General features: G+C 44.7%; 1 protein-coding gene across 2 annotated transcripts in view; it reads right to left on the bottom strand.

Moving 5' to 3' along the window:
• Positions 1-14436, bottom strand: part of LOC109401916 (uncharacterized) — a 74702-nt gene that overhangs the window by 31499 nt on the left and 28767 nt on the right. For both annotated transcript variants that reach the window (XM_062844723.1, XM_062844724.1), the window contains one exon: positions 13206-13297. In XM_062844723.1, the coding sequence (XP_062700707.1) occupies positions 13206-13297 (92 nt within the window). The remainder of the gene's footprint in view (positions 1-13205; positions 13298-14436) is intronic.

Here is a 14436-nt window from a genome sequence, read left to right as displayed (position 1 = left end):
TGCTTACTTGTGCTCCTCGTGCAGCTGCTACTTGCGAAAGTTCAAATTTGGTGCTTTCCGACACCTGATCCGTTTTGTGACCAACTTCAGTGAACTTCGGAAGCCAACAATCGTAAAAGGAACAAGCTATCAATTCGTACCACCACAATATCTGTAGGATTTGTATTCAAAAACCAATCCTACAATCTAAACAAAAACTAAAATATAGTTAGTTTATCGAATTGAAAGTTCACCCAGGTAATCTGACAGCAATCATTGTCGAATTAGCGTGGTTTTATAGCACCACACGCATGAGTTTGCTTCAATTTCACATTTTACCACTTTCCAACGCAATTTCGATTCACATTTCATCACTTATCGATTGTCCCTGATGCGGGACTAGTTTCATGCAAATTGTTAATCAGTTTTCCTAAAAAAGTCGCGAATTGATGTACTGCATGAATGGGTGTGGTTCATTTGTACATATCGCCGGTTCCTGTGAGACACTCGAAACTGATTTCGGAACACTAACGTTAGTCTTAAATGTGGCCTGATACTATTTTCTTGCTGACCGTTCTTTGCGTTATCGAAGAAGCCGTTATTTAATATGCTGTGTGTACTTTTCGTGGTTCCGTTCTACATTTGACCACTTTCGTTGGGGCACCTGGAACCGGTTTTGGTACACTATTGGTATTCCAAAGTATGGCCTATGATTTTTTTTTTCATGTTAACCGTTCATTAGGTTACCTAAAAGTCATGGCGCACCCGTAATCGGTTGCGGAACACTATCGGTTGTCCCAAATATGGCCGGAAACTTTTTTTATGCAACTCGAGATACCTAAAAATCCGCGATTTGATGTGTTGCATGCCTGGGCTTGGCTCACTTTTATATTTGGCCATGTCCAGCGGGACACCCAGAACCGGTTCCGGACATTACCGGTTCGGATATGTTCGGAAAATATTTTCCTGCTTACTATTCATCAAAATAACAAAAAAGCGACTATTTGATATGTCGCATGCATGGGTTATACTTGGCCATCTCCGACGGGATATCTGGAACCGGTTCCGGAACACTACTGGTTCAGATATGGTCTGAGACTATTTTTCTGCTTACCGTTCATCAGGTTATCGAAAATCCCGTGGTTTGATGTGTCACATGCATGTGTTAAATGCATTTTCATATCTGGCCCCTTCCTGTGGTACCGGTCCGGAACACCTAAATGGCCATAACTCTGGAACGGCTAGACCGATCCAAACCATTTTCAATAGGAAACAATGGGACCAGATTCCCCGTCGAATAAACCGTCGGTCATTAAAATCGGTTGAGGTTTACTGCCAAAAAGTGATGTGAGTTTTTTTTGTACACACACATACACACATACACACATACATACACACACACATACATACACACAGACAGAGGTGGGAGCTAGGGGCTTGTTCCCTAGCGCCAATGAAAAACCACCAGTTGGCACTTTCTCTGCCCCCTACACCCTCTAGGAGGTGGACCGAGCGCCTAACTCCATAGGTGGCTCAAAAGAAGGCGTGCGCTGAGCACATTAGGACCGATACCAGTTAGGTCCTAATTACGGTATACTGGCTACAAAGACTAGGATTTCCCAAGGATTTAATCAACACGACGCTATGGAGCTGGTTTGCGTATTATTCCACTTCCTTACTAAGAATGGGTGACACCGTTCTGAAACGGCATTTGGGCTAATGGTACGTTTGCCCCCGTCCCGTTAAAACCGTGGCTGGCCTCCTAGTACGTTCAAAACTCGCCACCTTAGCTGGTGGAAAGTAGGCTCAGTTGAAGATTCCTGACTAGCGTCAATCGGCTCTGATCACGGTACCCCATGAAGGACCGTGACAACCTTATCATGGCCTCCCTGTTACATAGACAACCATGAGATCAATAGACGACTACTTACGACGAGTGGAGATAGCGGCTCGGAGGGGGGACCCGAAAAGCATGGATAAAGATAACGACAACAACAACATCAACGACAAAGGTGCGGAGAATCCGTTCGCAAGAAGCGGTCTGGCGAGGTCGCCGACAGAACAGAACCAGCAGATGCAACAACAGCAGCTGGAGCAACAGGAGCGGGAACAAGAGCTGCACGAGCAGCAGAAGCGAGAGCAGGAGCTGTGTGACCAACAGCAGCGCGAACAAGAACAGAACGAGAAGCAGCAGCAACGGCAGCTGCGAAGCGCATGGAATGTGCTTCCAAAACAATCAAAGGTGGAAGCTGCGAAAACTGTAGCGGACGAACTCCGTGAGTTCGTTGACAAAAGGCACAACGTGCACAAGGATATCAAAGACCTCGTTGCAAGGATCCAAGGTAGCCTTGGGTCAGCCATCAAAGACTGGAGAAGGCTGATGCAGAGAGCGGAAGCTGCTGAAACCGAGTTGGCGGCGACTAAGAACGCCCTGGCAGCAGCGGTACTACAACAGGCGAAAACCGGAACAGCCCCCGGTAGAGGTACCAAGACGAAAGGAAAGCCATTGTGGATGGATAGCACACCAGCATTCACCCCAAAGAGAACCAGATGAAAGGCCTGGAGGCACCTGGAGATGAAAGGCTCGCAGCACCCAAAAAACAAAAGAATGCGGATGCAAGACCGACGAACGAAGTGATTAGCGGCGGAAAGGGTGATTCCCCCTGGCGCGAGGTCCGGAACAGGAAGGACAGAAACAAAAAGGATAGCGCTAAAACGCAAAAACCAATCAAAAGGAGGAAGAAAGGTGAAGCGGTCATCGTAAAAACCAACGAAGACACGTACGCCGACGTCTTGCGGGCCATGAGAACGGATCCGCAACTCAAGGAGTTTGGTGATGACGTCCAGAAGATCAGACGAACCCAGGCAGGAGACATGATCTTCGAGTTGAAAAGAGACTCGAAAAACAGAAGCTCAGCGTATAAAGAGCTTACAGAGAGAGTAATGGGCGAAAAGGTGCACGTGAAAGCCATGTGTCCCGAAGCGACGCTCCAATGCAAGGATTTGGACGAGATCACCACCGAGGAGGAAGTGAGACTCGCCATGAGGGATCAATGTAACTTGGAAGGCATGGAAATGACGGTACGCTTGAGAAGAGGACCGTTTGGAACGCAGGCAGCGTCGATAAAGCTTCCAGTAGACGCAGCCAACAAAGCGATGACCATCGGCAAAATCAAAGTCGGTTGTTCAGTTTGCCCACTGAGGTTCTCCCAGCGACCGGAAGGGTGCTACAGGTGTCTGGAATACGGCCACCTGGCGCGGAACTGCAAAGGAATCGACAGGAGTAAGCTGTGCAGGTGGTGCGGTCAGGAAGGTCACAAGGCGCAAGACTGCAACAACGAGCAAAGATGTCTGTTTTGTGTCGACAAAAGTCGCAACAGATACGCGACGGGAGGCCCTAGATGTCCGGCCTTTAAGCAGGCGAGAGGTACTAAACCGCAGTGGAGGTAACTCAACTAAACCTCAACCATTGCGACACAGCACAACAGTTGCTGTGGCAATCCGTATCGGAGTCGAAGTGCGACGTGGCTATCCTTTCTGAGCCGTATCGTATACCTGCTGGAGACGGTAACTGGATCGCAGATAAGGCGAAGACAGCTGCTATATGGACGATGGGGAAGTATCCCATCCAGGAAGTAGTGTACCAGGCAAACGAAGGCTTCGTGATCGCCAAAATTAACGGAGTTTTTGTTTGTAGCTGCTACGCACCTCCTCGGTGGACTACAGAACGGTTCAACCAGATGCTAGACGAGATAACCGACAAGCTAGCCGACCGGAGACCGGTCGTAATCGCCGGTGACTTTAATGCCTGGGCGATTGAGTGGGGCAGCCGCCTCACCAACCCAAGAGGGCGTGTTCTGCTAGAAGCGCTAGCAAAGCTCGACGTGGACTTGGCCAACGTAGGAAGCACCAGCACCTACCGAAGGGATGGTCGAGAATCAATAATCGACATCACCTTCTGTAGTCCCGTGCTGGCGCGAAACATGAACTGGAGAGTTTGCGACGGATACACTCACAGCGACCACCAGGAGGTCCGGTATAGTATTGGATCACGGCCAGGGAGTACACTAACTGGCAGTCAACCTCGCGATCGAATGTGGAAGACGAAGCAGTTCAACAAGGAGCTGTTCATCGAAGGTCTCAGAAGAGAAGATCCGGGGTCTAATCTAAGGCCGGAGGAGCTAACGGCAGCGCTGGTGCGTGCGTGCGACACAACCATGCCTAGAAAGTTCGAGCCGAACCATAGACGTCGTCCGGCATACTGGTGGAATGAAGCGCTTCGGGACCTCCGGAAAGCCTGCCTCAAAGCCAGGAGACGAATGCAAAGAGCTAGAACCGACGGTGAGAGAGAAGAACGTAGAGTAGTGCTGCGAGCCGCAAAAGCTGCTCTGAAGGAGGAGATCAAGCGGAGCAAGAAAACAAGCTTTAAGGAGTTGTGCCGGGATGCTGATGCAAACCCATGGGGAGATGCATACAGAGTGGTGATGGCCAAAATCAGAGGCCCAGCGGTACCCGCTGAGACATGCCCAGAGAAGCTGCAAGTTATCGTCGAAGGGTTGTTCCCTCAACACGAGCCTACGATATGGCCACCGACTCCATACGGCCATACAGGCGAGGAGAGAGTGAGTATCACCAACGACGAGCTAATAGCAGCGGCCAAGAAAATGAAGAAAGCGCCGCGGCACCCCTCTCCATCCTTCTCTTTCTCGTGTTTGTTTAGGAGAGTGAGCAAGAAAAAAGAAAAAGCTAGATTCGCCAATGATCTGCCTAGAGGAGGGTTGTTTCCCGTCTCAGTGGAAAAGGCAAAAACTGGTACTGCTACCGAAACCAGGCAAGCCCCCCGGTGAACCAGGTTCATTCCGGCCGATATGCTTGCTGGATACGCTCGGCAAGCTGCTAGAAAGAGTCATCCTCAATAGGCTGACAACTTTCACGGAAGGAGAGCATGGTCTGTCGGGGATGCAATTCGGATTCCGAAGAGGGAAGTCAACGATAGATGCTATCCAGGCGGTTGTTGCTACAGCCGACAAAGCAAGGACGAAAAAACGACGGGGTAACCGCTTCTGTGCCGTCGTCACGATCGATGTGAAGAATGCATTTAACAGCGCAAGCTGGGAAGCCATCGCTACAGCGCTGCACGAGATGAAGGTTCCGGATTACCTCTGCAGGATTCTCAGTAGCTACTTCGAAAACCGGACTCTGTGCTACCATACTAGTGCAGGGCAAAAGAACGTCACGATAAGTGCAGGCGTCCCACAGGGGTCTATCCTAGGTCCGACGTTGTGGAACGCAATGTACAACGGGGTGCTGACACTGCAGCTACCGACAGGCGTCAAAATCGTCGGATTCGCGGACGATATCACGTTGGTGGTAGTTGGCGAGTCCCTAGAAGCAGTGGAGATACTTGCTACGGAGGCGGTAGATGCTGTTGAGAACTGGATGCAGAGGAAGAAACTATCCATAGCCCACCAGAAAACGGAGCTGGTGCTGATCAGCAACTGCAAGGTGGTGCAGAAGGCTGCAATCATAGTAGGGGAACATGCCATAGACTCCAAGCGGGAATTGAAGCATCTCGGCGTTATGATCGACGACCGGTTAAATTTCAATAGCCACGTCGATTATGCCTGCGAAAAAGCAGCAAAGGCGATCACAGCTTTGTCGAGGATCATGCCGAACAACTCGGCAATCAGCAGTAGCAAGAGGCGGCTACTAGCTAGCGTGTCCACATCGATCCTAAGGTACGCTGGTCCGGCTTGGGCGACCGCAACAAAAACTAGGAGGAATCGCGTTCAGCTCTGCAGCACGCACAGACTGATGGCCATGAGAGTGGCGAGCGCCTATCGCACGATATCATCGGATGCGGTGTGCGTGATCGCCGGAATGGTCCCTATCGTCTTCGTTCTGGAAGAGGACAAAGAGTGCTACGAGGCCAGGGGCGCTAGAGGAGCTCGGAAGGCAGCGCGGAAGGTGGAGGGAAGGTGGATCCACCGGCTTATTCCAAATCTGACGAAATGGGTGAACAGAGCTCACGGAGAAGTCAATTTCCATTTAACGCAGTTCTTGTCAGGTCATGGCTGCTTCAAGAAATACCTGCACCGGTTCGGACACGCAGGATCGCCGTTCTGCCCTGAGTGCGGAGATGTCGAGGAATCGCCGGAACACGTTGTCTTCGAGTGTCCACGTTTCACTGTGGAACGCAGCGAGATGACAGCAATCTGCGGTGCTGGTATAAGGGCCGACAACATTGTGACTAGAATGTGCCGTGACGAAGCCTGCTGGAACGCGGTGAATGCTGCGGTGGTAAAGATAATGTCGTTTCTCCAGCGGAAATGGCGAGAGCAGCAAATGAATGATCGTCGAGACAATCCGGGGCAAGCGTAGTAGTTCCGTCCGCGTGTGGTAGATCCGCCGTCAGGGACTACCGGTGTCGTGAGCGATTAAGGTGTGGAGCTTACTGGCTCTCGGTCGGTATTCGGGAGAACTTCCTACGTCGGGGAACTCTCTGTCGGAGTAGGATAGATCCACTGCCGGGGAGTATCCGAGTAGTGCGCGTGAAGTCATTGTGCTCAATGGCACACGAGCGGTAACGGGAGAACGTCTTTCGTCGGGGACTTCTCTGTCGGAGTAATACAGATCCACCGCCGGGGACTGTCAGAGTAGAGCGATCGGGAAGAAGCACCGGAGCATGGTCGTCAGGGCGCCTGTGAACCGGAAGCCGTCTCCAACCGGAATCGCAGGACCGACCTTGGCATCTGCCCGGGAAGTCGGTTGCGGGAGAAGTTTCAGTGTCGGGAAACTCTTCGTTGGGTAGGATATATCCACCGTCGGGGACTATCCGAGTCGTGCGCGGAAACCTCGAGTGCTGATTGGCACTCGGGCGGCACCGGGAGGGCAACGTTCTCGGAGCAAATTTGTAGCAGCCGATGAACTCAGCATGGCTTTAGAATAACAAATTTGATGAAAGTGGTACTAACATAGAGTTTACCGCTCAATGGCGGCAGATTAAGCAAATAACAAGCTAACCGGAGCCGAAAGGCTAAGATTGAACGATTAGAATAACAAATTTGAAAAATAGCATGTATGTCGCTTAGTGGCGATACTGGAATATTAACAGCAACTAACGAAGCGGTGCGCATAGCATGAAGAAGACTAGGATAACAAATTGGTGATGGTGCACAAGGCACATAACGCCTCCCCTCCGAAGAAATACTGCATGGTGGTACCGGAGGGGAATTTAAGGTGGAGGTAAACTAGGAGAGTGTTTTTAGTGGGTAGGCGCACATTCGAATCCCACACAGCGTCTTTAGAAGATTTTTGAACTCCTAGAATAATAATAAAAAAAAAAAACATACACACAGACATCACCTCAATTCGTCGAGCTGAGTTGATTGGCATATGTGACTCGACCCTCCGGGCCTTCTATCGAAAAGTCATTTTTGGAGTGAACATATAGCCTTTCCAGTACACTTAGTGTACGAGAAAGGCAAAAAGATAAAGCAATAAAACGATTTGTTCTAGCGTCACCCTATGAAAACTATGGGAAAATGCTCCAAATTTGGTCAAAACAGTTTAAACGCTTTATCTTTTTTGTTTAAAACTTCTCATCTAAGTCGTCTAAGAACCATTTTTAGAGTTTCAAGAAACGCACATTTTCGTCCGCTGAGAATGTTGCTACGCCATTCCGTTCAAAAGATATTGATGATTTTCTAGAAAAAATAAGCACTATTCAAGTATTTTTCATTTGAGTTACAATAATCTCTAATTTTTTGATATATTTTCTAACAACATTTCTTCTTTTGAATGAGGGCAAAAGATATTTTTTATGTTTGCCCCAAACCGTCATAACACCGTTTTAAAAAACTATGATTTTTTAGGCAAAAAGCCTTAAATTTTGAACCAAAAGAGATAACGATCATCTCAGCGCACGAAACGACGCGTCTTCAAATGCTCTACAAGTGTTTCTCGGGCGACATTGATGAAAAATCGAAACTGAAAAAGTTAACGCCAGAAAACCGGTTTCTCTTGAACCACCCTAAGCTTTTCCAGAAAAATACCTCTAGATCGGTCAGTTTTAAAGCTACATAAAAAGTGTCTTCAGCAAACTTGCTCAAAATTGATAGATCTACAACTATCTCGAAGAATGTATATGATTATTCTTGCAAATAAAAATGTTTGGTTCCCAATTTCTTTGAAAATATTGACCACCCTAATTTTCATGTATATTGAAAAGAGGGCCTTATTTTTAGGAACAACTTTTTTAGTAGACCATATTAATCTAGAAAATCATTTGAAGGCGCTGAATGCATCTTTCCTCGTAAATCTGTTTCGTGGACCATTGTACATTGGTAATCTTGCTTAAAAACCACGCTATTGTTTCCCGACTTACGAGTACATTCCTGAAAGACATAAATATGATGTAAACTGCTGCAACTAAAGGCACACTAATTCCGGAAACGATCCTATTACTAAATATGCTACGCTTACCGAGCATCTTTCAAGTAGATTTATCAGTAAATATTTGAACTTCATACAAAGCTAAGTGTGGCAATATGTGACTAGGACTAGCTTATGATTCTCATATTTCTGTCTGAGAAACGCTGACACCGACACTCGGCTTTTCAAGGCCTTTAAAAATACAAAACTCATTACCGGCAACAAAACAAAAGTCGTCAAAATAAGATCTGTTTTCAAATCTTGGCAAGGTCGCACGTTCCCATGAAAACATGGAGTTCAATAACTGCCCCATGATTAATGGCCGTCCGTACGCTCGGTATCACTTTCTTCGCAGTTCAATGTTGGTCAAAACGGTCAAAACGCGAGCGACAACAGCGTGCCGAAGGCGCCAAATTTTGCTCCCCTTCTAGCGTGAAATTCACGCTCAAACCGATTTCCTGTTTGGGAAAATCTACGTCGCCGGTTTCGCTCAATGCAATCGGCACGTGAACCTCGACGGTGAAAATGCGTCAAAATTTTCACCTACATACTCTTTCGAGGCGAACACCGTCGGCGTCGGTGTTAGGTATATCGAGACGCTGATGTGCATCATAAAGAGGCAATTTTTACCATCATTTCAATAATGTCTACTGAAAACGTGATGTCGGAGCAGTTTTTAACTGTCGTTTATTCGTACTTCATACTGTTTTGCTTGCTGCAGCTCGAAAATGCACCTTTCCCTAAATGTGTTCCCATTTTAGAACGACTAGCGTCATTTCGGTTTATTTGGGACTTTGCGTACGTTAGGGTGACCAGGACACATTACAGCAATCGGGAAATTTGCTACGGGGCAATGTATAATCCGGGTACAGTAGACGTTCGATAAATGCAACATGTTTCAGTTACCGAGTATCATTTGCTAACTGTAAGGACTGACAGGCGTCAAACGGCTGTCAATTTAGGTTGGACGCAGTCAAAATGCATTCAAAAACATCGCATTGCAGCTGTAGTGCATCCGAAAAACATCACAACACAGTTGACGTTTCATTTTTGACAGATAGCGGTGTGAGAACTGTAAAATTGTTGCAGTTACCGAACTTGCAGTTAAAAGGCATTGAAGTTATAGCGTTTGCACCGAGCGAACGTCTACTGTATTTAGTTCAATATGGTCTGACGTTTGACACTGTGTGAAAAACTAGCATAAGGATAAAATTTAAAAAAAACTTATGTTTGACAGTTGATCGATAAGAAGGATCAGCTGTCAAGTTATACAAGTCAGATCGTTTGGAATTTACTGACGATCGATAGCTGAAACATTGCAGTTAACGAATGTGATGTGATGACATCAACGCCTGACAAACAACAGAAAATGTCAGTTGACAAGGAGTACAGCACCCAGCCAACCACAAATCGTAAATCATTGTGTGGAAAAAATCGTATATTTTCATATATTGAATCAGAATTGTATAATAATATGTATATTTGTTGACAATGATTGCGTAAAATCGCATTTCATGTCAAATTAAATTTCAATTGCGATTCTGTTTCATATAGTCGTTTCCGATCATAAAAGGTGCGAGATACTATCGGTAGGATCGCACAGAATCGGATAGAATCGTGAAAAAACATACATTCTTAGTGTCAAGCTGCAAGTTCGCTAGCATCGTATATATGATTTCTTTGAATCGTGGAAATCTTCGCGTCACATCATATATGGATCTGCTAAATCGAGCTTGCTACCTAAAGGTATGATGAAAATCGGTGAAATCGTATACAGCTATAACAATGTTGTATATTGATCGTTTGCGTCACACTTGCGTCGTATACGAAGAGAATGAAATCGTATATTCATTTTTACAGTCGCATATGATTGTTACTGCACTTTTAATAGTCGAATCTTAATCTCGGAAATCGTAAATGGCTTTGTTTACATATTTGTAAGATGGAGAAAAAGAAAAAATGGTATTCATCACGAATATGTATTTTTGTTGTTGTTGACACATTCCAACCATGGTGGCAATAATTTCAACCAAATGTATAGGTTTTCATACTAGCAGATGACTTACAATAAATGATGTATAGATTCCAACAACGATGTGAATTTCGGGCCTCTTGCACGGCACCACTTTTGGTGCCACTCAATGCACAACAACAACGATCCCACCACAAGCCTCGCACCGTATCATGCTAATTTTTATTCGTTTCATGCCATTCACTTTGAACTCTCTATTTTCAACTTGGCAATATAGCCAATAGAGATAACGCGCAGTTCTCAATCAAAGGACCTAAGTTCGATTCCCACTGAACACCAATTGTTTTTTTTATTTGAAAATCTTGAGTCGTATATTGGTACTGTCAATCGTAATAAGATCATGCATAATCGTATATTTAGACGTATAAAATCGGTGAAATCGTAGAAATTTTTCGAGAAATCGTAAATTATGTTGGATGGAATCGCAGTAATCGTATATATGTTTCGATATGGCCTCCACTTTAGTATGTATATGCCTGCTTCGTGCATTGCATACGATTTCTTTGGTGCTATATATGTGTGACTATTTCAGTTGCAATTTCGATATAGCAGCCAAATTGCTGGCTGGGCAGACGTTCGATATCTGCAACATGTTTACGTTTCTGTTACCGAATGTAATTCGCAAACTGCAACGACTGACAGGCGTCAAACGGCTGTCAATTCATGTCGGACGCAGCCAAAATGCACTCAAAAACATCACATTGTAGCTGAAGTGTATTCGAAATACATCGCAACACAGCTGACGTTTCGTTTTTGACAGATAGCGGTGCGATAACTGCAAAATTGTTGTACTTAGCGGACTTGCAGCTAAAAAGCATCGCAGTTGAAGCGTTTGCACCGAGCGAACGTCTACTGTGTCAAAAAGAAACTAGCTTGCGGTGGCCGGCCATGTTATACACTGGACAGACTTTTCCAAGACATAATCGCAAACGGTCACCCTACACTACTAGCAAAGTCGCCCATATTCTGAATCTCTGTTTATAAGCTTGCGGTGCATTTGAATAAATATGTATGTACAAATGCCGGCATGCACATACCGAAATCGGGGAAAACGGGAATTTTCAAAAATAGAACGCATTCCCCGTCGCCGTTCCCGACCGACGGTAATAACAAAAAATTTCACCGCTCGCTGCAGTAATTAGAAACATATGCAATGGACGTTTGCAGCGCTGATGGGCTTGGAATGAATCTCGGGGCCAGTTTCATGCCATTTTTTATGGGGTCGATCGTTAAACTTTGGGCGAGATGGATTAACGCAGCGCTCCGTTCAACGACATCCAGTTTACGTGATTTCAACTGTCACAACACAGCAGGTAGGTAAATCCACCCACTGACAGTTTGTAACAAGCTGTGCTTTACAAGTGGTCAGAGGATTAGTAGGCTAGGAATTATTGTTTCTTGATGCGTAACAACAAGTAACGAACTACAGTAGACGTTCGCTCAGTGCAAACGGTTTAACTGCAATGCTTTTTAACTGCAAGTCCGCTAAGTGCAACAATTTTGCAGTTATCGCACCGCTATCTGTCAAAAACAAAACGTCAACTGAGTTGCGATGTTTTTCGGATGCACTACAGCTGCATTGCGATGTTTTTGAGTGCATTTTGGTTGCGTCCAACAGCAATTGACAACTGTTTGACGGCTGTCAGTCGTTGCAGAAGCGAATTTCATTCGGTAACTGAAACGTAAACATGTTGCACTTATCGAACGTGTACTGTAGTACGTCTGAATGTCTATGTGACTGCGTGGGACTCGCGAGAAACGCGAATGCTATATAATAATATCCCTTATAATTTATTCTCGATGGAAGACACGCGAAATCAGTCAGGTAAGTGGGCGTTTTATTTTCCTCCACTCCGCGACGTAGGTGCAATTTTCCGAGACAAATATCGTTTCTGTTGTTGGTCGCGTTCCCGTCGTATAAATGGGATGACACAGAAATGTTTACGACGACTCGGGTGTATAGTACGACTTACACGATTGCTCCCTATGACGGATGCCTAATTGTTATTTTTGGAATCTTACTCATTAGACCGGTATGTAGTTTACTAATAAATCCCATTTTAGGATATCATTTTGTAAAATCACTCTGATGAGTAATCAACTCGAGAATCAACTGATTGTTTGTCATAAGTTTATAAATTGAGCTCAAACGGTAACATTTGAAATTCATTACAGCTTTTTTTCATAAACTGTTCCTAAACAAGGAACGTTATCTTATCGAACCCTCTAAGCAGAATACCCTCTATGAATGAGTGTAATTAGTTTCGTACCTTTTAATTCCGCCCTATGTTGCTTATCCTTTGACAGATACGCGTATTTCGACTACCACCTGTAATCTTCCTCAGTGTGGATAACTGACACTGAGGAAGATTACAAGTGGTAGTCGAAATACGCGTATCTGTCAAAGGATAAGCAACATAGGGCGGAATTGAAAGGTACGAAACTGATTACACTCATTCATTAAGGAACGTTATATAAAGTAGGTAATAATTTTAAGAACTCTCGCAAAATAATGTTACCAAAAACATTTAGTGATCGTTTCCTCGAATTCTCCGTTTAAATCGTCACAGTTTTCTACACGAATCAACCCGCAGCATATCGTCGGAGCATGGTATTTTTATCCACAAAGTTTTCGAGTCTCGTGCTGGTCGGTCCTGGGCAAGCCCCAGGTTGGTATGTTGATGTTTGCAGGTGTGTTTGGGAGCTATAGCTTAATATCATTGCTTCATATATAGGTATCTACACAAATAAATTTACTCACCGGCAAACAGCTTGTAATGCCGTGGGATCCAAAGAAGTATTCCCGTCCGAAGACGACCACCGCCGTGTGCCAAATGCCATCGATGTGACGACCTGGATCGAGTCAAAATGAGAGAAAAAAAACTAACGTTAAAGATTTAGGTTCGGTATGTATCAATGCATTACAATGGTTGATTTTACGTAAACATTACATAGGGTTTGGGTGTTAAATAGTAATGGTTTTGGAAGGGGAAAGGAAGTGTATACTGCTTTCCAAGAGGGTTCCAGAGGATATTTATAAGTATGTTAAGGACGGCTTAGACGGACAAAGTGAAGGATCAAAGAGACTGTCACAAAGTGTACAAGAGGATATAAGATTTTGCTTGGGGTATAAGCCTGAGGAGTGAACCAGGAAAGTTTTAACAGATCCATATACATTATCTATAGGTTTTTGTAATCGTTCTGCTGATGCACAATATCCTATAGGTCTATTAAAAATGGTTCAGTAGAGTAGTTATGTAATAAATTATACGGAGCAATACCCCACAGGTTCATGAGGCATAGTTCTGTAGAGAAGTCAAGCTTAACTTTACCAAACAGCGTATGTAACATATGGGTCATTCCACACCAAGTGTACACGGAACAGTCCAAATACTCGGACGTCTTGAAGACGATGCGAAGCGACGCTAAGCTTGAGGGTCTTGGAGCCGACGCACAATGGTCGGAAAAAGATAAAGTTCGGCCAAAACTCTTTTTATGTGTTTAATCGAAGTTATAGGTTGCCTAGATATGGTATATAGTGTTTTTAGTGTTTAAAAAGGGGTATTCAAAAATTACGTAATTTCAATAATTTCAAAAACAGTGAAAATCAGTAAACTCCATATTTTTTGCGTTTTTTGTTAGAAAATCAATTCGGATTAAAATAAATGATCATCTTTCGATCAAATCCAATCAAGTTTGTTCAAAACGTGTGAAAAATGTGGAAAGATAAATTTTATTTCAGTAAAAAATGGAAAAATAACGTAAAATATATGAAAAAACATGACTTTTTTAAAAAGCTCTAATTTGAAAAACTGCAAATTTCTGCAAAATATTTAAACGTTTTTAGGCAGCCCTAACCATGATGTTTAAGATGTACTATTCGAAATTGCGGCGACACGTGACGACACGAACCGTTTTTTAACTTAAAAATTCCCAAAATTTCTAAGGTACAATATCCCAAGCAACACAACTTGTTACATTGGTGTATATAA

The sequence above is a fragment of the Aedes albopictus genome, chromosome 1 (genome assembly GCF_035046485.1).
Source record: "Aedes albopictus strain Foshan chromosome 1, AalbF5, whole genome shotgun sequence".
Classification (NCBI taxonomy): Eukaryota; Metazoa; Arthropoda; class Insecta; order Diptera; family Culicidae; genus Aedes; species Aedes albopictus.
Note: the sequence above shows the minus strand (reverse complement) of the source record. Positions and strands in the feature narration are given on the sequence as shown.